The 27,419-nt window shown below is 35.1% G+C and overlaps 1 protein-coding gene across 2 annotated transcripts in view; it reads left to right on the forward strand.

The window, feature by feature from the left end:
- Positions 1-27,419, forward strand: part of NETO1 (neuropilin and tolloid like 1) — a 100,280-nt gene that overhangs the window by 46,106 nt on the left and 26,755 nt on the right. For both annotated transcript variants that reach the window (XM_057526936.1, XM_057526935.1), the window contains exons 5-7: positions 7,715-7,756; positions 7,875-8,002; positions 16,709-16,937. In XM_057526936.1, the coding sequence (XP_057382919.1) occupies positions 7,715-7,756; positions 7,875-8,002; positions 16,709-16,937 (399 nt within the window). The remainder of the gene's footprint in view (positions 1-7,714; positions 7,757-7,874; positions 8,003-16,708; positions 16,938-27,419) is intronic.

Below are 27,419 nucleotides of genomic sequence, written 5' to 3' on the forward strand. Positions count from 1 at the left end.
AACTCATATATGAATAAATTTTATGTTAAACTAGAAAAAAGAAGTCATGGTATGTAAACTCTATGCCAACATTAAGACCCTTAGGGAGGCAAACTCAGTATGAAGCTGTAATTGTCATAGATAACAGTAATGCTTTAAAAGAGGCTTAAAATAATTGTGCTATGAATTTTGTACTAGAAAGATGTTTCTTCTAGAGAAGAGTGAAATAAAATTGCATTAGTAAAATACTATGATGATGCAAGCTATCTTAGTACTGCGCTGTCAAGTTTTTGCTTTTGTTTTTTTGCAATCGATTTTTCAAACAGCATCTTAAATTCAGTTAACTGATTTCCAAAACCACAAACAGTGCTTTTAAATCTTGACTAGGAAGCAAGGTGTCGACAGTGATGGGCTGAAGGCAGGTAAAATAGGACAGGAAAGTACCCATTGAAGTGGGCAGTTAGTTTTGATGCAAAAGCTGATTTAATAAAGATACACGTACAGACATTACAGGCTTTCAAAAGTAAGCAGAGATGAGAAGTGGAGACATGAGGAGCTCATGACAAAATTCAGGATGTGTGAGATGGTGGAAATTTGATGAAAATATTGATTATCTTTCTCTAAGACTAGCCCATCAGGTGGTTGAGCTGTGCATTGCAAACATATTAAAGTATCAAAGTTGATTTCTATAATCAGAGGGTTTTGCAGGTATAGTTACATGGCCACGTCAGGCAATTACATTTTCCAATAATTGTTCTAGCAACGCTACTGTGCTCTGTGATATAACGGCACACTTGTGCTATGAAAGCCTAAACCAGCATCTTGATTTTAGCTAAGAAAAATATGTTTCAGAACCACTTAGTGATTTGTTCAAAGTTTTAGGTTTAGGTTTTGGATCAGAACAAGTTTATTTTTCTAAAGTTGTTGAACCCCAGTTTTGTTCATTTGTAAAATGCAGATGCCTCTGATTTTGATTTAGTCATAATCTAATCAGATAAACAATAATTTACTGAAAGTCCAACTACAATGTGGCTAGCATTGTGGAAATTTCCTTGGAATGTAAAATAAATGAATTGCACAGTCCTGAGTTGATAAATTGTAAGTTAGATTTTTGTTGGGAGAAGGCATTTACCCATAATTCAAAGATGGGGTTCGTTCAGGCAGAAGTTCTGAAATATTTTGGTCTCAAAAGCCCTATCTTCTCTTAAAAAAATACTGAAGACCTCAAAATGCTTCAGCTTATTTAGCTATATCATTCAATATTTATATTAGACATTTAAACTGATAAAATTTTAAATAGCTATTTATTAATTCATAGAAAAATTACCCTGAAAACCAATTATGTGTTAACATAAAGCATATTTAAAAAACTGGTGAAAGTGAACATATCTATTAATAAATATTAAAATAATAATTAGGGGAATTACATTGTTTCACGTTTTTGTAAATCTAATGTCTAGTTTATTAGGGGACAGCTAGATTCTCACGTGTGCCTCTGCATTACATCTTTGCAGTGTGTTCTTATGGTTGAAGTATATGAAGAAAATTCAGCCTCACAGAGAAATGTAGATGGAAAAGGGAAGAGTGTTTTCATAGCCTTTTCAGATGGATACTAGCGCAAACCTCAAAAAGTGATAGTTTCTTAAAGGTTAGTTGAAATGGGGAATGTGAAACTGTATCAATGGAGTTTTTGTATTCTGTTAACATTAACATCTATTAATGTATTTTGCTCTTCAAAAGCCTCTTTTACCCATGCATAATTATTTAACACCAAACATCACTAGATGACAGTTATTGGATCATGGTTGTGCTACTCTTCCAAATACGAACATATTTCATTATTCAATGTCAAAAAGCACACTTGTTCACATAAACAACAATCACACGGAAAATTATTTAAGTATGAGGAACTGTCAGATACACAGTGATGGATACATTTTTGTTTGCTCAGAGGTGGAATTTTATCTTTGGCAGCAAATATTTTCAATTTGTTTTCCTTAAAGTCAACAGATTCACTATGTTCTTCCTGCAGAAAAGTCAGCAGATTCACTGTGTTCTTCCTGCAGAAAAGATATGTATTCAAAATGGTACATTTTTTAAAAATTAGCAATTTTGAGTGCCTCATCAAGGAGACTTTAAAGTAAAATTGTTTTTTTACCCCCGAGAATGCATGGAGATGAATTATACAATGAATACTAATAGCTAAGGTTTGGTGCCATTGTCTTGATTCGGGATAAAGCATCAGCAGTTTTATTCACCGCTGCCTTTGCACTATCAATGCAATTGTCAACACAGATGTTTCAGTATGTCATAAGATTTAAAAGTCATCCAACATTTGGATATTTCAGTACTTCTTGCATTTGTTGCCAAGCATTCGCATGAAAGAAGATCTATGATGATTGGTCCATGCTGACACTGAACGAATTCAAGGAAAATAAGCAAGCTTAGCCATGTCTGTACATCTGTCTATCTGTTAGACAAAAGTAAGGTTCTGTAGAAAGATATTAACTCTGTTTTCTTGTTTAAAGCTAAAACTTTCTATCAGCAAGTTACTATATGGTTGGAAAGCAACGGTGTCCTGGGTTTGTCTTTTTTTTTTTAACTACTTTTCAACCAGTAGACATTCAGCAATGGCAGCTGACTAAAGGCGTTGCTTTATTAGTTTCTCAGGTCTTATGTGTGCTTCTCCAGCCAATACGATACAATAACCTACTTGGTAACATGTTTCAGTGACTGTCATTTTTAATTTGAAAAGTGTAACAAATGACTTTTAGCTTTTGTTTTTGTTTTGTTTTGCAATATTATTTTTTGTTTATTCAAAATTTTCCCAAATAAAAAGTTATATGTAATAACTATATAATTATATAACATTATCTCATATACTTTTATAACTATTATATTAACGTGTTATTTCACCATAAAATAAAAAATTATTATTTTTGTTTAATATTTAAAGACTCATTGTAGACCTTTATTAGGAAAATCTGAAGACTTGCTTTCTCAACCCAACTGCACAGTTTAACATCTAACAATGCTGAAAAAGAAATTGGAATAACAGAGTCCTCTGACTCATGAAAGTGAAGGATCTACTCCAAAGAAAATGAACTAAACTCTAAATAAGAAACAAAAGTATAATGAAATCTGTTCTTTTCCAGGCTTCAGAGATGTTAAAATTTAACTGACTGTTATGCAATAGGACATTTTTGAATGGTATTATTGCATTTGTTCAGTTGTGGCATAATTTTGAGGTCGATCATTAAAGAAAAAGAACTGAATTTTTCAACCATAAATGTGATGAACTCTTTAAAATCCGAAAATTAGCTGTTATAGCTTTCAAACTAGATATGCAAAAGCCACCAAAGCATCTTACAAGGTAAATTGTCACAGTGGCTGGAGAGGCACACACAATACTGAGAGAGTTTTAGCTTTTAAAGAGCATATTACATCTACATTTAAAATATTCAATACTTCCCAAACAATTATTTGTCTCAAAATAATGTTCAATCAAACTGTCACAATAAAACTACCAGAAGATATTTTTCTTCCTAAATCACAATAGGGCAAATTATTGACATCAATAAAGCTGAAGGAAAGATAGCTTTTGTCTTCTTTTCATTTCTTATGTGAAGCTTTTTCATTTTATTCAGAGTAGATTTCTCCTTTCCATAAATAAGAGACCGCTTTGAAATATCAGTTTCATTGTTTTCTCAAACTTTGAATATAGACAGTGTAATGGCGATGGAGAAAGTGAGGTTTAGTCTCCTCCATCTCTGACAAATGTCCATCCTTCACAGTAAGAAACCTATATTATAAATATATTTTATTTCAGGGGAAATACTGTTAAATTTCATAATACTTACACTTTTATCTATGTGTGTGTATTTATAAAATAGGACAGAGAAATGTACTAATTCTAGCTGTGCTTCCATGTAGGCTCAAGACAAAATTCAAGATTTCAAAATTAGAATGTATCAGACAAAAATGGGGTTACAGGGATTATAGCAGGGAAAATTAAATATAACATGTCATTTTAGTAGGATTATAAAACACTTTAGCCTTTGGGTCTCATGAAAGGGTCCTAGGGGCCCTTGACCATAACTTCAGCCTTGAACAACGCTGGGTTAGGGGAATAATAGCTGTAATAACAACAACAAACAATCTAAAACCTCAGTAATTTCACATTATTGAAGTTTACTTCTTGCTCATTTAGCCTAATCAGGAAAATTAATTCTCCACACATTCATTTAGGAATTGGAGCTGATGGGGTTCTACGTCGTCAATGTCTGCCTTCTGAGGTTGACCAGGGGAGAGCAAAAGTGGGAGTGGATAATTTTTTCAAGAAGTTTGTATGAGCCCAGCCTTCAAGTAAACTTCAACGCTTTGTCCACATTTCATTAGACATGGTATCCCCAGTGGCAAGGGAGGCTGGAAACATAGTCAGCTGTGTGCCAGGAAGAAAAAGATGCAGGTTTAGTAAATAGGAGGTCAGTCTTGAATATAGCACCTAATTTTGATAGATTTCCTGTGAGAGCCTCTGCATTGGAAAAGTGTAGGTATAAAGCATTGTACATATGTCAACAATATAAGAAAATCAAGTCAGTGTAATGTAAATTCAATAACATTCAATGACATTTATTGTGCACGCACTCTGTCCAAGCAGTGTCCTTGGTCCTGGATAAAGGGAGGAAGAATAGACATAAAGGCCCCTGTAGAGCGTACTTCCTTATAGTCTAGTGGGAGTAAGTGGTCAATAAAAAGCTAACAACTGGCAAAATAATAGTGAATTGTGATAAAAGAAACCATGAAGGGAGAAAAGAAAGCGGGAGTCAATGCTGCCTTGGAGAGGGTCATCCAGGAAGACCTTTCCTCAGAGATATTTGAGCCAAGAACTGAAGAATAAGAAAGATTCACAGGTGCGGAGCCCTGGGGAGGGATGCTGAAGACAGAGAAAAGAGCAAGATCAAATTGCTGAGGAGAACAGCCTAGAATGTTGTAGAAATAGAAAGGGTCCTCGTGTTTTGAGAGGAAAGAGCAGAGATTAGCAGTCTAGGGTGTGTTGGCCCAGGTGGTCTGGGCCAAGAACACACAGGACTTTATAGTCTATTACAAAGAGTTGTGGCTTTAACTTAAGGGCAATGGAAAGCCAGGTGCATTTCATGATTTGATTTGTATTTCTAAAAGTTTATTCAGGTTGCTTAGTGGGATTTGGGGAGCTGTAGAGTAGTAGATGACTATTAAGTCCAAGGTCATTGTGCTTCTGCATAATAATTTATGTCATTGCCCTGGACACCCTGAAGCAATAAGTCAATCTCGATATTCTTAAATTCAGTGTAGGGTGTTTTTAAAAATGATTGTGTTGTTTATTTTCTGTCATTTATTTTGCAGCTCGTAGGGGCCATGTGTTATTGTGATTGTGATATTACTGGTGCCTAATTCAAATGGAATTGCAGAAATGACTTTTTCCTAAAGATTTTTTTTAAACAATCAGTGCTCTCACCATTAATACAATGACAAAAATACATTTTCAATTCTCAGAACTGGAATTTCTCTCAACGTTGTCTAGCATGAGTTATAAAGATGACAAATCTTCGCCATCAAACTAGAGAACAGAATACTAACTACATTCTCACAGGCAACAAATTATGTTGCTAACTACATAATCATAGCAACAGCCATGCAAGACTGAAACATCCTCATCAAAAAGGAGATAGTGAGTAGCAATAATGACCATTACGAAAAATAGTAAAAAGGATATAATAAATAATAAAGAATCCAGATAACTGGGGTAGGCAAGCTTGATGGGTGGGTCTCTTCAATACCAATAACACTGCTTAATTGTGACAGCCAATCTGAGTAATTCTATACAAAACTGTTCTTTTCTTGTACATAGTAGGTATTACATATACATTTCTTGAAAGAATAACCAAATATCCATTGATTTAGATGAAGGAAAAAATCTCTGACAGGAGGAGGCCTGATCCAAATAAACTATGTTGTCCTCATTTCTGTTTCTTTCATGGATATTGCATACAGGTATTTCTTTCTGTCTTTCTTTTCCAAAAAAGCAAAAGAACTGTTTTCAAACAGTTATACAAAGGAATTTGTATCTTGATTCAAAATTTATTACCACTGGTATTCTAATAGTGTCCTGCAATAAAGTGAGTCTAAATAGGTGATATAACTAAATTGTAGGGGGGCCAATCCAGGACTTTCAGATTCAACAGATCAGTGCACACTACTGTTCAAAAACAAACACAAAAAAAATTAAATATTTTCTTTACTTAGTAGAAAAAAAAAAAAACCTGTAGTGACGATAAGTACCCTAGTAAAATCAGCCTGCAGTTATGGATTTGGTGCGTTCACACACAGACGCACTAGGAAGCACATTTAGGTACACACGGACACACATGCACACATGGTCTTAATATCCAGAACTAATTCTATCCAGAAAGAGTGCTACCCTTTCATATTTCAGCCCTAGACTATTATTGAGTGGTGTCTTATGAAACATTTCTAACTTTGTAAGATTTTTGATTTATCACTAATACCATAGTAGCAAAAAGAAATTAAAATTCACAATCATCTTTTAAATTGAATACCATGTGCCTCCAAGATGAATCATAGCCTCTGACGCCCTCACCCATAAATACAAGAAAATCAATTCAAAGTCACTGAGACTATAGGCATGTGTATTGTTTCAAAAAAGCAAGAAGCCCAGAGAAGTGCAACTCCAGACGAGGTGAATACAGGGCCCCAGTGATATTCTTAAGGACTCACGGTTCTCCATGGTTCTATTCTGCTCATCATAAGAGTCAGCATTTTCTTACCTTAGCATCTGTCAACATCACAAGTTGCCCACCACACATGATCCCAAAGGCGCCAACACAAACATGACCACAACTTGAGCTGGGAAAACTGTATGCCTTATGTCTATTTATTATCAAGGAAAACGTTCTCAGAAGCCCTCCAGTAGGCTCACCTTTATGTTACCCTGGCTGTATACCAACCTCAAAATCAATTCCAGGAAATGGAAATGAGACTACCGTTTTTGGCTTATAACAATTGAGATGTTTCAGAGGCTCATGATAAATCAAGCTTCCCTGAAGCGCACAAATGAGCAGAGAAGGACAGATTCCTGGACTGGAGTAGATTGAGAAGACTGGGGAGAGACTGGATATTGAGTAGACGTAACAGAAGACTGAGTGGTAGTTTGAAAACCAGCATGGGATGAAAAGTTACGGTAGAAGATTTGATGAAAACAGGATAGTGGAGTCAGCCAGGGGAGAAGGACCCTAGGATTTACATCTTAACTTTGTGCTTCCAGTATTTCAGTTGAAATTGAATCTTTTAAATCAGACAAAATAATTGTATCTAGAAGAGATGGAAGTTTACCCAAACCTTGATTTATCTATGGATACATTTTACAAAAACATCTGTTGTCTGATTATAAAGAAAATGAGTAAGATTTTTACTTGGTTATTAGATGAAGGAATGACATGGGGAGGTTTTTTAAAATGGCTTCTTTTAATTGATAAAAATCCTGTAGTAATAATATTACATTATGTAAATTAACATTTCAGTCTTAACATTATCATGCACTTTTTATTTAATCATTTGATTTCCCCTAGTATGTTTTATAAGGCAGATTCCTGAATAATTTAATGGTATCTTACTCAACCTCATTTTAAGTCATAAATGCAGAATAAGACTAATTGTCTTTTTCTCAATTTTTAAGATCCTGACTTTAAGGACCTTGGAGTTTTGAAACCATTACCAGGTTGGTAAAATAGATATTTAATACTGTTCAGAGGCCTTTGTTTTCTGCTATGATATATACTTTCGGTTTATTACTCAAGCTCCATTTTTGTATGTTTGTTTGGCATTTCGTTATTTAGCGTGTGAGTTTGAGATGGGCGGCCCTGAAGGCATTGTGGAGTCTATACAAATTATGAAGGAAGGCAAAGCTTCTGCTAGCGAGGCCGTTGATTGCAAGTGGTACATCCGAGCACCTCCACGATCCAAGGTCAGTCTTAAGGTGAAATGCAGGTTTGACAGTTGGCTTGCAAAGTGTCTCCAGCGTGCACTGCTTTGAACCAACTGGACATGCTTCGTTCATTTCAGAGTGCAATCATAAGCTATCATTTTCTTTTCGTATTGAATTGCAAATCGTCTTCCTCTGTTTAATGTAACTTTCAAGGTCATAAATAATATGGAGAGGATGTTGAAGAGCTCATTGGATAACCTGGATAAGAGACTCTGGGGTAAATCTACCTCTCTGAAAAATGCATTGAAATGTCATATATAAGCTATGATTCTGAGCATAACTTATGTCCTTATTGTCAGTGTCTGTAGTTTACTTGCTTTTTAACCTAAAATCATATCTATGGAAGAAATTGTCCAGGGCTCCCAAAGTCATGTGTCTCTGGAATATAAAATAAACCTGCAATAGGGCTGAGGGACAGTGGTGACCAGGGCCATGAAAAAGGGACAGTGGGTCCTTAACTGCCTATTAAACTCCTTGATGATCATCATGAGAAAATGTTGGTCCAGCATCACCAAGTCCTCCATTTTTTTCCTAATATGCCCCAAATCTAGGTTTTATGTTGATTACCTTGATTTTTTTTTTTTTTTAATTTTTTGGCCATGCTGCGCGGCGTGTGGGATCTTAGTTCCCCGGCCAGTGATCAAACGCATGTCCCCTGCAGTGGAAGCATGGAGTCTTAACCACTGGACTGCCAGGGAAGTCCCTGATTACCTTGATTTTTAGATGTTGACGATAAATTTTAAAAGTGGGAAACATTAGATGCATTAAAGTAAATATATTGTGGGCCAGATTCAGACTCAGATCACTGTTTTGGAAACACTTGTTTAGAACAACCCTATTCATTCTATTATGGATGTATCTTAAGAAATATTGGGATGAGTAATTTTGTGCCAGTAGCTGTCACAGGTTTAGAGTGTCTATTATTTGCTTATTCTCCCTTTATTGTCATCCTTCATTTATAGAATATAGTTACAACCAAGCTTTACTGAGTTATTAGATTTGGAGTTGCCCATTTATTGAGGTTGAAACAGTCTATTATTTAATTAATTGACTTAATGATGCTATAAACTCCCAAGCACTATGCTGAGGAAATGAAAAATTACGCTGTCCTCATGTTTCCAGTTTAATCCTTAGACAACTATGTATCAAAATAATCCATGGAATATGACAAGATCATTAAGATATTTATAAGGTGTAGTAGAGTGAGGGAAAAGACCACATATAGCTGGTGAGGGAAATCAAAGGTGGAATCAAATTGCATTGCAGGGCGTCCTCTGAATCTTAATGAGAAATGGTGCTGTCAGGTAGACAAGGTGGGAAAGACTCTCCATGTAAAGTGAATAGCATCTGTAAGGTCATGGGATCATAAGAGAGCATGCTTTTTCAGGAATTAAAGTAACTGCATGTGACCAAATGAAAGCAGAACTATGGAGGTGAGTGGTTAAGCCGAAGGGCTCTGTCCATTCCCCTAAAGAGCCCAGATTTATCCTGAGTGCATTAGTGATACACGGAAGAGTGTGAAACAGGAAAGTGATGTGATCAGATCTGCATTTTTGAAAAACAGATTTTCCCTGTCTAGAAAAGACAGAGGTGTTAACACCTCAAGCTAGATACAAAAAAATTTGGTGGCTGGATATTTAGGATGAGGGAAAAATAAAACTCATCTCTGAGGGAGGTGGTATTTCAGGAAATATTTTTGTCCTTCTTCACTTGATTTCCCATGAATATGTCTTTGGGGTTTGCATATAATTTGGAAGTGTGGAACACTTTCCCCGAGCTTCTGGTAATGGAGATTCAGACCATGGTCCAAGTTCCAGCTTTGCCACTGCAGGTCTCTTTGCATCTGAACAAGTCTTTAAAAAGTTAATTGCATTATGAAGAAAGACACAGTGATTCCTCCTTCAAAAAGAAATCCAAGGCTACTGGTGACATAAAACCCAACCCACTACAAAGATGATGTGAGAGCTGATTGCAGTTTATTATGCTCCCTTACACAATCTGTGGGTTCACATGTGCTATTTATTTTCCTTAAACTCTATGAGTGAAAGATGTTTTAGATTTTTTTTCAACAGGGAATATTTGTGTCCCACCTCATGGTCATAACTAGCACCTTTGTCACCTCAGTGTCAAAGAGACAGTTTCTATGGAATTGCAAACACACAACCATTTCCTTCCAGCTGGTAAATAGACTGTCTTCTGTACAATTGCAGAACAACAATACCCAATGTACCTGCCTGTTACAGAATTTGGCATTCTGTGACCCAAAGGGTAAGCCGCCTGCAGAGCTGGACAAAGATGGCTCTATTGTGACAGACTTTCTCTGTTAAATTAAAGGTTAAGGGATAGGAAGTGGCTTTGAATAACTGTCCAGAAAAGCAAGAACTGGAGATGACAGCCTATGTGGGCTTTCTATTTATATGGAGTTCCTAGCAGCCTCGGAGAACAGACTATCAAAGCACAAGTTAAACCTGAAATGGCTTATGCGAATATTTGAATGATAACTAGTGAAACATATTACACAATGAAAGTGCTAAATAGCTTACTGGGGTTCTATTAGAATTTACATCAAGTGTATATTGCTTCTCAGCCTTTTCATAAACAGAAAATACAATATCTGATATTTCCTTTGTTTGAGAATTGTAATACAAATGATCACCTTTAATTAGAATGTGATTAACCCAGATTTCTTAGAAACTGGGATACCAGAGCCAGAAAGAAAGTTGGAAATCTGTTATTGATGTGCTCTTTTAACAGATAAATACGTTGAGTCAGGATAGTGAAGTTGGTTAACAATGGGATGTTGAAATATGCCTCTGTAAGCAATGCTTTGGTTTTCATACAGATTCTAGAGCAAGGGTAGTAGGAGAGTATTATGGTGTCTAGTTCTGGATCTGGTCCAGTAAAGAACCACTAGAGAAGACCGTTGGATGAGCCAATCGTGCTAACAATGTTAATTTCATGAAGGCTGAGACTTATTTCTCTCTAGATACCAGTACCAAGAAAAATCTGTCATTCAGTTAAAACTCGTGGAAAAAATAAACTGATGTATATATATATCTAGAAAAATGGACATGGTGACAATCTTCAAACATTTGAAGAACTGTTAGGAGACAGAAATAAGAGGATAAGGCTTAATCTGCATGTTTTCAAGTACTGCAATTTATTTGTATGCTCGAATCTAGAGAAATATTCAATATAAAGAAGGTTTTTGTTTTTTATTTTAATAATGGAGATGCCCAAAGATCAAATGAGAGTCCACGGGAGGAATCCAAGTAAAGTTTGGCAGGGATTTTGTATAATAATTAAAAAGTCAAGTAATTTTTTGGCATAGATAATATTAAACTCCTTTTAAGACCAAAACATGATGAATCTGTGGTAAGTAACTGCTTAAATATTTGATTAGTTAGTAAAAGGCCTGAAGCCAGTTCTCCATGTCCTGACTCGAAGTCCAGTGTCATGTCACAAAACCACACTCTTTGGGGAAATTGTCAAATTTGTTAAGATAAGAAAATAAATAAGTCAAAAGACTTTTAGAAGTGTATACATGAAGATAATTAATTTAATGATTAAGGTCTTGGGAGAATAAAACTAGCTTTTATTAATTATCCATCATTTAAAACTTCAAATTAATTTTTAAATGTTACTTAATTCAAAATACTTTGATTAAAATTAGTATAAAAAACAGAAAAACTTGACAAATGCAATAAATCAATCTTTTATAGTGAAGTTGAGTTTTCAGCCTCATGTGACCTTAGCAAAAAAACCAAAGTTCAGCTCACCAATACTTCTAACCTATCGATAATATATGGGCATTGTTTAAAGCTGCTCAATTTGTGGTAATTTGTTATGGGATCAAGGAGAAAATTAATGCAACAGGCGGAGGGTGGCAACAATAATTGATGACAATGATAAGTTTATGGCTTCTAAAGATTGAGTCTGCCCTTATTATCTCCAAAATGAAGATAAAAATTGGGTAAACAGATTGAAAATCTTAACTGATGAGATAACTACCAATGTTATGGTTCAAGTTTGTTTTTAAATGAAATCTCAGTTTTGTAGCATCAGATTTTGGAGGGTTACTCAGGTGGACCTGAAATATTTTGATACTTGTCTGTGCATGCCGGAAAATCATTTTAATATGGTTTTATCTGGGTTTGTTGTGTGGGGTGTGTGCTTTTTCAATAGTATGATGTTCTGGTTTTTTCCTCCAAATAAAGTGCTATCCTCCAAATTCATGGGATATGCTACCTAAAATTATAAGGCCTGGCAAGTCCAGCCACAAATAAAAAGCAACCACAGAAGTCTTGGGCTACACACTTTTTAGAATGTAGCTTTATTTATCAAAGTGTAAAGCAATATGGAAACCGTGGTTAGTGTTTCTCAGACGGTGATGTATTTAATTTGTATTTATCATGGAGAAAACTTTTCTGGCAAATCTTAAATAATTGCGCCAAACAATGTTTGTATTTTGCATATCACTGTGACATGAGAGGAGAGAGCCGGTTGAATGGTTGCTATTACACGTTTGTAAGAAGTATATTAACTTAGTAAATCATTAGCTAGATTTACTTGCTTTAAGTATACGAAAGGGATTCTGCTCTCTACATTAGTGTGATTTGGAAGACAGATATTACTAGAAATTGTTTATGTGTTCTGAAGCCTCCCACGTCCTATTCAATAAATCATCTTGTCAGCTCAAACTCTTTGTGATTGATTAGAAAGAAGAATGCATCAAAATGATTCACGGAGAGGAGATTGTAATCTGACTATTTTACTGGAGTTATATATGATTCTGTTTATCACTTTCTCTTTTCTTCAGCAGAGAGACTAACGAGCTTTCTGTGGTTTTCTACCTTAAGTAAAAACATTGTCATATGACATTCTTCCCCTTAGTGATATTATGGCATAAGCTTTAAGCTGATGAGATATCATTTAAATCCTAATGTAGGGAGGGTTTTTATATGATATATACTATAGCTAGTGTGGGAAAACTTGATCACTTTTCTGGCTAATGGCATTTGGCTTTTGCAGTAACAGCTCTGTACCCAGTAAAGCTAATACCCACTGGAATATTTTATTTCTTTTTTTAAACTATTAAAAAAATTTTTTTAAATGATTGAATGCTTCAGAAGTGAATATATAAAACCTAGTGACTGTAATTGTTCACTTCCTCTATGAATAGTATTCTGTCTAATAAGAATAGTCTTTAGATACAGAAGTTTCTTAGACTTCAGCCATTGCCCTTCAAGTAAGAATGCAAACCATTCACCTCCCGTGGAAGTTCACACTCTCTAGAACTGTCAAATTAGAAAACATGGGCCAAATATGCAAATTGTCTTTCTAACCACAGCAGTATTCTTCTATAAGATAATCTTATTTTTAAAGAAAATTTAAGACAGCCATTTACTTCAGAGAGACACATTTATTTTCTGTGAATGTTATTCATATCTCAATCGTCAATATGTTTCTTAGCCCCTTTACAAAAATAGAAATGGTTTTGCTTTGCTTGCTTATTTGTCGATTTTGCTGGAGTTTGTTTTTATTCAAGACTATAACTTTCTTTCTGGAATATCAGTCTTTGAAAATTTTCAAAAAGTTATATGAGGCTGTAAAGTTTGATACTAAAGAGAAAAGTGTCAGGCATATCTGAGTTCAATACCAATCTATTACTAAAGGGCCTGTGTCACTTTGAGAAAGTTACTTAGCTTTTCTAAACCTCGGTGTGTTTTTTCATTTTAAAATAGTTATAATAATAGTGTGTATTACTGTTGAGAGAGTTGAGTGAAATAATGCGTTAGCTCAATGTCTTAAGTTATTGCCAGTACACGATGCAAATACTAAGTTAGTATGTTAAGTTGTGTTTCTGAAATAATTGTTCAGACATACTCGGCCACTGAATCACTCAACCTGAAAATGTCACAGGATCAAATATCTTTCTTTCTTGAATTAGTCAAACGATTACTTTATTTTTCTTTCTGTGGGGATGGTGTTTGCTTTTTATAGCTTTGTAAGAACATTGGAGGGAGGGGTTTTCAGTTACCCTACTCAGTGTTTTCTCCTGTTAGTAACTATGTATGTTTACAATTGTAATTGCGTATTCTTTTGAGGTCTAATAAACTATGTTGGAGTCATTGTATAGTTTTTGAGAATATAGATATATATTTGATTTTTGTTGCATTTAACAACTTTTTTACTTTCTAAGAATACCTAGATTTTATAGGTATTTACATTTTTTATATTTTTATAGTGTTTTCAATTTGTTTACTTTTTTTCAGGATGGGGCTAATGAAGAGCTCTTTAAAACAAAAGTTTGGAATTTTAATACTATTTAAGGCTCTCACGTTGATTTACTTATTTTCCTTGAGCAAGCTATTTTGTCTCCTGTGCTCCAGCTTCCTGGTAAAGGTCATCTAACTACAGACCCAGTTCCTTTTTACAAATCCTTGTGAAAATTTGAAAAACAAACCAGTTAGTAGAAACTTGGAAGGTTTAACATTTTCAGATATGCCTTCCTAGGGTGGACAATTTAGAATTTTCTGGTTAATTTTCAGGAATGTAACATTTGGTTGGGAAGAGTGGATCCAAGATGGGCTACATGAGTAATATTTGAACTTTTCATAGAATAAAACAAAGCAATGACGGAGGAATGAAGAACAGGCAGGCTTTCTTAGGCTGTATGTTTTATAAGATTGCAGTAACGGCAGTTAATTTAAAGTCAGTATCAAAGTATTTGGGAATTTTGGGATAGCTTCCAACTGAGATGTTACAGATTGCATATACATGAAAACCTGCTCACCATGCAAAGCATAATGAAACTACAGTGCTTTAAATTGTTTCTTAGTTTTGTCCATTTCCCCCTATTTTTCTCTTTTTGTTCTTCCTCCTGAGAGTTATATGAGGATTTCCTGCCTTGAGACTCACATTTTATTTACACTCAATTCCTTATAAGTCTGCAACATATGATGTATATGCTTTTATGTCAAAGTTTAGAGTTATAAATACCTTGTTTTGAAAATTCTTGCATGTCATTTTCTACTGCAAATAATAAAATGTCAATTATTCTATGTAATTATCATGATTTATGGCACTCAAAACAAAGTCTGGTGTATAGGTGCCCAATAAATATGAGACAGATGCTGAAAAAATGAAGTTAATAAAGAAAACAGAATTTCCAATCAGTAGGTCATTAAATGTACATCCGTGCAAATTTTATGGAGTGAGTGCTTAACATACGTAACACATGGTGTAACACTAAGAATCAAATAAGTACACCACCACCCCAGCTTTTCAGGAACACACAGTTTAGCAAAAGGTACATATAACCTGTAACTAAAACTTAAAATATGTTCAAAATACTTTAGCACAAAGGGAGAATCATGCCACTGTGGTTGGGGAGTGGGAGGAGGGAAGATTCTTTTTTTAATATTATTATTATATAAGTTACAGGTGTACAGCATTATAATTTACCACCTGTGTACTCTACAGAGTGGTGACCACCACAGGTCCAGTTACCATCCATTCCCATACAGTTGACCCCTTTCACCTGTTCTGCCCACCCTCAACTCACTTCCCCTCTGGTAACAACTAATCTGTTTTTTCTATCGAAGAGTTTGATTTTGTTTGTTTGTTTGTTTTATAGATTCCACATATGTGTGAAATCATAACATTTGTCTCTCTCCACCTGACTTACTTCATGTAAGCATAATACCTTCAAGGTCCATCCATGTTGTCACAAATGGCAGGATTTTGTTCTTTTTTATGTCTGAGTAGTAGCCCATTATACATACATATTTATCATTGGTTGAATTAATTGTTTGTGATTTTTTAATGCACATTTGTGCAGAGTCAAATAATATCTGTTGCTCTTAAAACAGTATGTCTGAAGCAGTATAATATTGTGGAAGGATTATGGACTAGAGAGTTTGAAGGAACTTGTGTCTAATTTGCAATTTATACCATCCGAGTCTGCATTTCCTGAACATGACAATAAAACGCGCCACTTTATAGAGTTGTTGGGAGTATTTAACAGTAATCTATAAAGTAGGTTATACAGTACTTTTTACTCATTAAGTGTTAATTTAATTTTTATTTATGTGGACTTAAGATTCCTTGACCCTGTTGTGGTGAGAATGATCATAGATTAGCTGTGCCTTTTAAAATATTCTGAACCTCAAAAATGAAGCAGCATAGTTATGTGAAATAATCTAAACAAAGTAAAATCAGAGACTGTCTTTTGAAACCATTTCTGTTTTTGTTTGATATTAGTACAAATTATTTTTTTCCATGCATTTTTGGAAGTAAATTGAAGCCACGGAACTATAACAAAAATGTATCAGGAATATTTAAAACACATTTGTGCTGATTAAAATAAAACAGTGTGTAAGTATGAAAACTAATAACTGATTCCAGATAAGTTAGGAGAAGAAATAAGGATCATTTGTGTAAAAATACTCAGCTATGGGAAATGGTACATTTACCTAAAGAAAGGACAATAACATTTGAAAACAATTTTAAACACAAGTTGATCTGAGTCATACATCTTTACTTTCCACGGGGAAAAAATAATAAGATTGATTGCAATCAAGACTGTCTTGTGAGACAGAAAGAGAAAGGAAGTTCTGGTGCTTAGTGAACTACTTTCCTATATTCATTCTGGGAAATTATCCTATCTTTGTTGTTTTACAGATCTACTTACGATTCTTGGACTATGAGATGCAGAATTCAAATGAATGCAAAAGGAATTTCGTGGCGGTGTATGATGGAAGCAGCTCCGTGGAGGATCTGAAAGCCAAGTTCTGCAGCACCGTGGCCAATGACGTCATGCTCCGTACAGGTCTCGGGGTCATCCGCATGTGGGCGGACGAGGGCAGTCGCAACAGCCGGTTTCAGATGCTCTTCACATCCTTTCAAGAACGTAAGAATCTCTGCACTTCACTGTTTATCCTTCAAATGTGTCAGATGATGCAAATCTCATAAACTGTTAATGGTGTTTTCTTCATGCAGTTTGAGCACAGCAGGCTGAGCCTTAAAAAGTTGTTCACATCGCTGAGATTCCCTTTCCTTCACTTTGGCCCAGGGACAGGAGAGTTACATATTACCTTTTGATTACCTATCTCAGCATATAAATCATAGCCTTGCTTAAGACACGTCACACTATTCAATTGGGAAATGATGAATTTTGTTTGTCGTTGGTTTAGTTCCTACCAAGCTATGGAACTGGGACAGCAGCTTCCAATGAAGTTTTAAGTCTTAAAAACCTGCACAGAAATATTTGGTAGGTTCTCTTTAGTAAGCCTCTTGCCGTCCCATTGATTTCAAATCGGTCTGTGACTACAGAGCTCCTATTAAAGTAGGCAAAGAGGGAGAATTGCTTGGGAAGAGAGTAAATAGAAAAAGTTCCAGAAAATAGTTTAAACGGTTCAATGGATGACACCCAGAGTTATGGGCAAAGCACAGAAATTTTAGAAAATCATGTTCTAACAAATAATAAATTATATTAATAGATATATGTTTGAACTGTTCTTTAGAAGCTTTGAATAATTCATGTTTAATAAATTTATACAAATGAAAAATAAACCTAAGAAATTCAGCTTCAAGGAATCAGTACTTTACCATTTGAAACTATACATTTTTTTTAAAACAGAAAAGACAAAATGATTTTGAAATGTCAAGGATTTCTCAGTGATAGGCACAGCAGTCACTGTTTTTTCAATTCATAAATGTTAAATGTATTAGACGATTACTTTGTATCATAAATAAATAGTTTGGGCTTTAAGTTGCTCTTTAATTACCCAGTTGGAGAATTCTAGGGCCCCAGAAGTACTGAATGTCCCTCAGTCTTTCTAAATCTTGATACCATCACAGAGTATGTTAAATCTCCCACCCAAGATTATTGCAGATTTCAACAGCATGTTGCTATCTATGTCTTCATTTCAGGAGTTGATCAAAATGTTAGAACGAGTGCATCTTTATTTCAGCAAGGTATCTGGCCAAAAAACCCTCATCATTTTCTTGTTCAGAATTTGAAGAAATTCAGGCTATAAGATAGCACATTTGGTGTTTTCACCGATGATTGCTTTACCGTATCTGGTCGATTGTGCCTTTGGTGAGACGCAGAGTGTACCTTATTCAATATTTTTGTCAGTCTTGGATAATCACAGATTGAGAACTTTCTAATTTAACACATATGGAAGTTCTAGTTAATATGCTAGTTGATATAATCAAGTTTTTAAAACTATCACAAAAATATGCAATTTTTGTCAAAGCTATGCCATAAAATGTAGTAAGGATAAATTAAAATATGTATTCTTACGTTTCATATATCAAGTAAAGAAACTCTGACTCCTAGGACTTCCTAAGGTTTTATTGCATTCAAACTCAACATAAGCCAATAATTTTTTAAATAATTGACAAAAAATATCTAATGCAGTATTGGCTTATATTAAGGAAAATGCAATAAGCAGCTCAAAGAAGATACTCCTGTAGGAAGTTGCCCTGGTCAAAATGCAAATTGCATAGCCTGTTCTCTTCTGGGTGTTATTACTAAGGAGAAGAGTCATCAATTAGAAGAGGCTGACCAGGATGCAGAAGCATCTAGAATCATGGGAAAAGGGCAAAGGAGAAGGAATGTTTATCTTACAGATTCCTTTTGTTCAAAATGTGATAACTACCTTACACTTAGGTGGGTGATATGGATTAATGTTTGAGAGGTAAGATTAATGTTTGTTAAATTAATTATAGGAAACCATTTGAGTGTAATTTAGGAAGAAGAAATGTCTAGATCATAGGAGCTGCAATATTCCAAAATTGAATGGGTTCCCACAGAGGATGTTCCACAGAAGGATATATGAGAAATGGGTTCTCATCGGGCGTGAATGGTGTAGGGGAAGTGTCTAGGTTGGACAGGGGAAAAGGGAGACTAGCTAACGTCTAAGGTCCCTTTCATCTCGAAGATTAAGACCTGTGAGACTTTAAAATTCTGCTTATATAAGAAATGGTGAATTATATCATACTGTGTATATATCGTTAGAGATATTTTTGAGCTAAAAGACAGAGTTTTCATTCTGTAATTAAATGATCTCTGGAAGTCATTCAAGTGGGTGAACTTTCAGTGACTAATCCAGAAGAAACAGGGTATTGTCCCTAAGAAAGCCACTTAATGTTCCTACACAGTGGATGGATGGTTTATCACTCTCATCTGAGTGAGTATTACGTAGCAGTTTCCGTGATTATCTCATAAATTTACAAGAAGCTTTGATTGAAACAAATTTATCCTCTGTGTCATGTTGCCTATGCAGTTTTGTTATGATATTTTGTTTTTTCTGCCTTGACTAAAACTGTGCAGAATTCTACTATTACATGCCTACTATCAAAGTCAGCATTTGATGGAGTATATGGGTATAGGCTAAGTATTTTTGCTTTGAAATCAAGGTATTCCCGATAAGAGAGGAAAGATTTCAAAACAACAGGAAGTAGACTTCAATCAATTCTTTTATTCAGAAACGGGTGATTCTAATCTTTATTCCACATACACACACATATGGAATAAAGATTAGAGATGTGAATCAATGACCAGCTTTTTCTTACTCAAATAATGAGAAACCACCTTGATATTTTTCTTGGTTCCTATGTTTATTAGATGGTATCCCCGGTGCAGTGTTGAAAAGTGCTTAGGGCATATTCAACACTATTCTAATATCTGTCAAAACGTCTTATATTAGGACCATAGGATATTTTTAGGAGTTAGATAAGAGCTTAGAAGCCATCTATTTCTATCTCAAACATTTTATGAATTCAAACAGAAAAAGAAAAGACCCAGGGAAGTTAACTGACTTTCCCTGAATACCCTCAACACCATGCTTAATGATTTGAAAAAAGCACGGAGGCAAGAATGTAAGACCTGACTAATGGATGCAAGTGGGAATATATTTTCAACTCATTTTATTTTTACATTTGTATCTGAATAAATTACAGTAAAGGGAAAGGATGAGTGTATAAGAGAGAGGCGTAGAAATTCTTACTATGAGTCATCCCACTTTGAGGTTTCACAGGCACCTTAGAAGAATTTTAAAAGTCTGGATTAAATGCCAACATTTGCAACAGTGAAAAATATCCTCTAATATAATGGGAGGAATATAAGATCACTGAATTGAGAAGTATTTACCTTCAACTGTGTCATGAGAAATAACATCTTCCCTAGATAGATCCTATAAATATCATACTCCTGCCCCTACTGTCTTGCTAACTCTTCACCTCAGCCTTTTCTCAGCTCTGCCTGAGATTGCTGCCCTGATTAATGGTATCACACTGCTGTTGGCTGCTGCTAAAAAAATGTTTAGAGCAACTTTGAAACCTATCAACTAGAGAACAAACAATCAGTGTTATCACCAAATAGGCACTGTCTTACTTCATTAGATTATAGTCTTTTTAATACTTCAAATGGCATTTTGTACTCAGATTACTCAGAATGCTCAGTCCACTCTTAAATAATTCATACAATGGAGATGAACACATATGTGGGCACCCGAAAAAGACCTCAAATTTTTAGGTATTAATTTTGGATAGTATTCTCTAAGAAAGATGACTTATTTAAACTTTAAATATATTCTGAAATGAAGAGGAAAATGTATTAACCACTGTGACTAATTTGCTTTCTTGGGTCAAAAATCAACAATCATGAGGGAGAATCACGTTAGAAACACAGCTGAGGATAAAGAAGAATGAATCCAACTTGAGATAAAGACGGAATACTTTGAATAATTCTCACATTGATATTGAGAGTATGCTATATTTTATTTTAGTGACTCAATTTAAGATTGCCTATAAGAATAGAGTTTTACACATTTGCATCACTTTTTATAAAGACGTTGGTCTTGTTCTAAAAAAATCATCTAAAATTTTTTAAATTGATTATAGTTAGTGTAATTTCAATGTTGAGCATACTTATGAAAACGCATGATCAATTATGATAGAACTGTATATTTAAGTATTGTATATGTATAATGGAGACATTAGCGAAATGTACCTCTTCACATTGAGTCACAAGCCAGATTTTCTGATGCAGCCTTTTCCTGAACACACCGTGAATTTGCGGTAACTAGAATGAATGAATACAATAGTAATATCTCATTGTGACTTCTGAAGTTCTACCTTCAGCTGCTCTTCGGCTCTTATTTACACCATGATAAAATCTCAATCACTTAATGCTTGATTAATGGGCAGCATATTTCTGTTAAAAACAGACATGCAAGTAAAAAGAGATGAAAAGAAAATTGTTCATTTTAAAGATGTGGGAATAATGTTTACAATAATTTGCTAAAATGAGATTATGTATGTCATTTCATATCAATTTATGGCAAAAGGCCATAGTCTAAACTACAGATTTATTTACAGTAAAGTAATATACATACAGTAATATTTAATTTCGAAGAGGAGTTGAATTGAAGGATTCTGTGGAAGGCGCAGAATCCTACAATATCATTTTTTTTTTTTTTTTTTTTTTTTTTTTTTTTTAAAGGATTTTCTTATTTATTTATTTATTTATTATTTTTGGCTGTGTTGGGTCTTTGGTTCGTGCGAGGGCTTTCTCCAGTTGCGGCAAGCGGGGGCCACTCTTCATCGCGGTGCGGGGACCGCTCTTCATCGCGGTGCGCGGGCCTTTCTCTATCGCGGCCCCTCCCGTCGCGGGGCACAGGCTCCAGACGCGCAGGCTCAGCAATTGTGGCTCACGGGCCCAGCTGCTCCGTGGCATGTGGGATCTTCCCAGACCAGGGCTCGAACCCGTGTCCCCTGCATTAGCAGGCAGATTCTCAACCACTGCGCCACCAGGGAAGCCCTACAATATCATTTTGTAATTAAATTACATTCTATGGCAAAAGTTATTTTGCAGATGTAACTAAGGTCTTAGTCAATTGATTTTGAGTTCATTAAAGGGGAGATTATCTTGGGTGGACCTGACCTCATCAGGTGAGCTCCCCAAAATAAGGTGAAGCATGAGTCGGAAAGACTGCTGGCCTGGAAGAAGAAAGCAAACAGGTATGTTGTGAACTGCCTGCCTGTTACAGGGGTGAACTCTAGGAGCTGAGACCATCCCTAGCCATTGACTAGCAAGTAAATGGGGACCCCAGCTGTATAACTGCAAGGAACTGAATTCTACCAACAACCCAAATAAGCTAGGAAGACAACCCTGAGAACCAGATGAAAACCACAGCCCCAACCGATGCCTTGATTTCACCTTGTAAGATTCTAGCAAAGGATCCAGTACCTGAGCTTCTGAAATTGTGTGATGAAAATTGGGTGTGGTTTTAAGATATTAAAATTGGGGTGATTGTTACACAGCAATAGAACACTATTGCAGATTTTGGTACTGTATGTGAGATGCTGCTATAACCAATACCTAATAGGTGGAGGCAGGTTTGGGATCAAGCAGTGATCATAGGTTGGTTAAATTTTGAGAATAATGATAGAAAAAGCCTAAATTGCCTCAGACAGGTGGTTAGAATATACCTGGACTTGGAGGGCTGCCAGTGGGGCTCAGATAGAAGTGAGGAGTATTTATTAGAAACTGGAGGATGGGCTATCCTTGTTTTGTAGTGGCAGAAAGTGTAGCGAAATTGTGTCCTGCAGGGATGTCAGAAGGCAGACTTGTAAGTGACAAACATTGGCTCTATAACTAAGTAGATTACTGAGAAAAGTGGTGGAGGTATAGGCTGGTTTCTCTTGCTGCTTATAGTAACATGAGGAAGGGGAGAAATAAATCTAAAGAATTATTAAACTAAAAGGAATTAGGACTGGATGGTTTTTAAAGCCCCGGCTTCTCCAGGTGGCAAAGATGTTAAAAGTTAGAAATGACGCTGAAAATATGACAGAGAAAAAAGGCTGAATATGACTGTATAACCTTTGCCCAACCATCAGAAATATCAAAAGATCTCAGTGTTTAGTAACTAAAAGGCCCTTCAAAGAAGAGGTTAAATTTGGACCTTATAGATCCTCTAAGTCAAGCTAGAGGGTCTCCAGGAGGGGAAGGGCAATGACCCTCAGCCATTACAGTGGTAACCAAGGGAAGTGAAAAGATTCTCTCAAATAGATTTATGGATGTGGCATTTGTCTAAGAGAACAAAGCCCAGTGAATTTCAAGCAAGACCCACAAGGCTCTTGAGAAAATTATTTCAGCAGAAACACTGTCGGCTTGGACTGAAAGGAACGGAGAGAACCAAATGAAAACAGTTATCAGAACCCTAAAACTCTAATGGCCTGAAGCAATCTGATACTACCACTCAGTTGCATATACATGTTACTTTTCATGAGAAAAGAAGGATGACTCAGGGAGCACAACTGAGAGCCTGGAGAGCAAAGTCCACAGCTACAGAGGCATAGTCCTAGAACTGGAATTATAATCAAGAAAAATCCAGCATTTACTCTGCTGGATTTCAAGAGTGTTGTAGACCAGTGACTCCTATTTACTCTTCATTCTCCTTTGAATTAGAATCTCTGTAACAATTTTCTGATGCCTGTCTAACCATTGTGTTGGGAGTTTGGGGAAGGTGGCTTGTCTCTTTGGTTTCATGGGTCCACATGGAGAGGAACTGTACCTCAGGAACTGAAGTCCAGACTCCTTCAAGGACTGCCCCCAGAAGCCTTGTCTGCACAATATTTAGATGACTTAGATTGTGAGATTTCAGACTTTGAGCTGGTGAGATTTAGATGAGATTTTGGACTTTGAGTTGATGCTGTAATAAAACGATACTCTTGGGAGTCTTGGGAAAGTATGAAAGTATGGGTTCATTTCTGGGCTCTCTGTTCTGTTTCATTGATCTATGTGTCTGTTTTTGTGCCATACTGTTTCTATTACTGTAGTTTGTAGTATAGTTTGAAGTCAGGGAATGTGATACCCCCAGGTATAGTTTTCTTTTCAAGAGTGCTTCGACTATTTGGGGTCTTTTGCGGTTCCATACAAATTTTAGAATCATTTGTTCTAGTTCTGTGAAAAATGCCATGGGTATTTTGACAGGAATTGCATTGAACCTGTATATTGCTGTGGGTAGGATGGACATTTTAACAATACTAATTCTTTCAATCCTTGAGCACGGTGTAGCTTTCCATTTGTGTCATCTTCAATTTCCTTCACCAATGTCTTCTAGTTTTGCAAGTACAGGTCTTTCACCTCCTTGGTTAAATTCATTCCTAGGTACTTTATTCATTGTGATGTAATTATAAATGGGATTGTTTTCTTAATTTCTCTTTCGGATAGTTTGTTATTGATATATAGAAGTGTACCAGATATCCTGGTTGGTCTGACAATACTCAACAAATATTGATAATAATCTTTATGCCCTTTTAAAAGAAATTCTAAAGGTCAGGGATGGAAGAAGTCAGAGGTATTATAAGCTGCAGCCAGTACTCCTGCTGGCCTTAAAGGAACACACTGCCATGTTACAGAAAGGGCCATGTGACAAGAGAATGATGGTGGCCTTTAGGGGCTAAAAAATGTCCCCCAGTTGGCAGCCAGCAAGAAAGCAGGAACCTCGGTTCTACAGCCACAAGAGACTGAATTCTTCCAACAGCCTGAAAGAGCTTGAAAGAGGCCTCCATGCTCCCCATGAGAACCCAGTACAGCTGCCTCCTTGATTTAGCCTTATGAGATCCTAAAGAGAGACCTCACCCAACCCAGACTTCTGACCTGCATAGCTGGAGATATTAAGTGGGTATTGTTTTAAGCCCAAAAGTTTGTAATAATTTGTTACTCAGCAATAGAAAGCTGAAGGATATTTGTTGTAATGATGGGTATTTTTTAATAGAATGGATAACCCAAATGCAATCTACATACGTTACTTAATATATTGATTAAATCTATTAATAAATATATTGTTATTTAGTAATGTATTACTGTTCCTAAATTTGGTAGTTCGAGATGTGACAAGATAGAATTGTAGGCAGTGTAAGAAAAATAATCACTCCAACATCAGCTTGACCCTAAAAGTTGAGCAACTACTACTGTTTTACCTAGTCATTGATAAGTTTTCATTTTTATACTTCTTTGTGTTCCTCCATTCATTCTGTCGTTCCTTCAGTAAACAAGGAAGTGCCCAGGCACTGATGGCATGAAGATGAATAAGAGGGTTGCTCCTCTTGAGGTGCAGCTGCACTCATTCAAATTGAATTCAAGTGTGTAACTCACTTCAGAAAACGTTCCCTTGTATCTGGTACTCTGTCCCTCCCGCCACACACTTTCTCATTTACTTCAGTAAATTGCCCACTAAAACACTGTATTCTAAGAAGCCAAATTCTCTTCTTGTATAGTTTTTTTTCTCCAGCGTTTGTTTATACTAGTAGGATCCTTACTCTTCTGTCACCATAATTGTTTATTATTTCACTATTCAGTTTTATTATCTTATCCTTTCTTGTCTGGAACACGGTTTGGCCTGCCATCTGCCTCTTGTATAGCCAATTTGCATTCTGTCCTAGATAGTGCAAATTCCCCATTTTGTAATGCACCAGTAAAATTACCATATCACCTCAATAAACTAAATTTAATGGCTCCTAAAGGGAAAAATATATATATAGATTGTAATTTGATTATTACAGTAAAAGTGCACAGAGGTCAGTAACACCCTGAGAAAATACACCAAAAAAAGGTGGATAATAATCAGCTCACAGCAATAATATTTAATTTTCCCTCTAGAAAAATCTAGGCAAAACACATTTACAAGTTTGGGGTAAATGCTAAGATCAAAAGGCATTATATTCTGTATGTATTTCAGCAAGGAAAGAAAATTGTAAGTGCTAGAGGGAGCAATGTGACCAATTACAACATAGATTTAAATGTAAATTGACATTTTATGGGTATAGATCTCCATGCCTCATCATTATGAATTGGTGTATTTTTAAAAGATTAAGATCACTTTATTAATACAGGAATTATTTACTTATATATGTCTTATAGCAGTGTAAATACCAGATGGCATAGATTTAAATATCAACAATACACAAAATATGATGGGGAAATTGCTGACTGTGTGTCAGGTTTGGGCATATCTCAATAAAGTAGACATAAAACACACTATGGGTAAGGGAACATATCACTATATACAAATATACAAAATTCAAGATGTATTATTATTTAAATTTTTACATTTAATTTAAATTAAATTTAAATAAAAGGGAAAAGCTGAGCTGGAGGACAATTAGCAACATAAAGGATAGGCAGTGGGCAAATATTTTTATCCTGTAAAGAGTACAGACTGTATGGTGTATAATCTATAAAACCACTGAATCACTATGTTGTACACATATAACTACTATAATATTGTAAGTCAACTATACTTCAATAAAAATAAATAATAAATAAGCAACAATAAATAAAAAAGAATACAGATTATATAAGACAGTAAGAAAATGTTATATAACAATAGAAAATGGGGCAAACAAAGTAAACAATTAATTCATAGAGAAACATAAATGGCCTACTGGTATAGGAAACAAACACCTATTCATATTAGTAAACAAAAAGACATAAATTTCAATAAGAATGAGACATCATTTTCATCTATCAAATTGTTTTAAAAAATTAGCAATGATGAAATACCCAGTTTGGGAGATGGTGTGGTGAAATGAAAATTTATGTATGCTGGCAGGAAAGTAAAAGTTTTCTTAATTTAGCGCTATATATCAAAATTCTAAAACAGGTAAAAAACAAAAATAGGGTCTTACCTGTTGATCTAAAAAATGAATCTAAGAATAGATACTAGTGGTGAGAATGTTTAGAATCATTTAAAAAATGAAAATTGCTTAAATGGCTTGGTTAAATGGTTCTTGAAACATGCCTATATTCTTGTAACTGTTACGATGATGTGTTAGATGGATACTGACAATGAACTATATTAAAAAATAAAATTCTAAAAGCAAGTGGCAAGCAAAACACATGTACATTACAAATATATTCTTGTAAACATGTGTGATAAATATTTAATATCCAGTATCTATTATATATGTAATACATATGTGTAGAAGGCAGTGCAATTAACTGATTATTTTTAGGATGAGGCTTATTGATTATCAGTACTTTATGATTTTTCTACAACAAAAAGTTGTTTTAGTAAACATTTTTAAAGCAATAAATATAATTTGATACGACTTTCTGAAGGGATTTATTAAATCTAGGAAAACAAGATATATACATTTTTTTCTTTTTTAAATTTAAATATATTTGATTTACAATATTGCGTTAGTTTCAGGTGTACAGCAAAGTGATTCAGTTATATATATACATATTTTTTATCAGATTATTTTCCACCATAGGTTATTACAAGACATCAAGTTATACATTATTTTCCTTATTGGGAAAATTAAGATTCATTTATGATTTCAGAAAATAATAATTGGTCATTGGAGGTTTTGT

The sequence above is a fragment of the Balaenoptera acutorostrata genome, chromosome 13 (genome assembly GCF_949987535.1).
Source record: "Balaenoptera acutorostrata chromosome 13, mBalAcu1.1, whole genome shotgun sequence".
In the NCBI taxonomy this organism is placed as follows: domain Eukaryota; kingdom Metazoa; phylum Chordata; class Mammalia; order Artiodactyla; family Balaenopteridae; genus Balaenoptera; species Balaenoptera acutorostrata.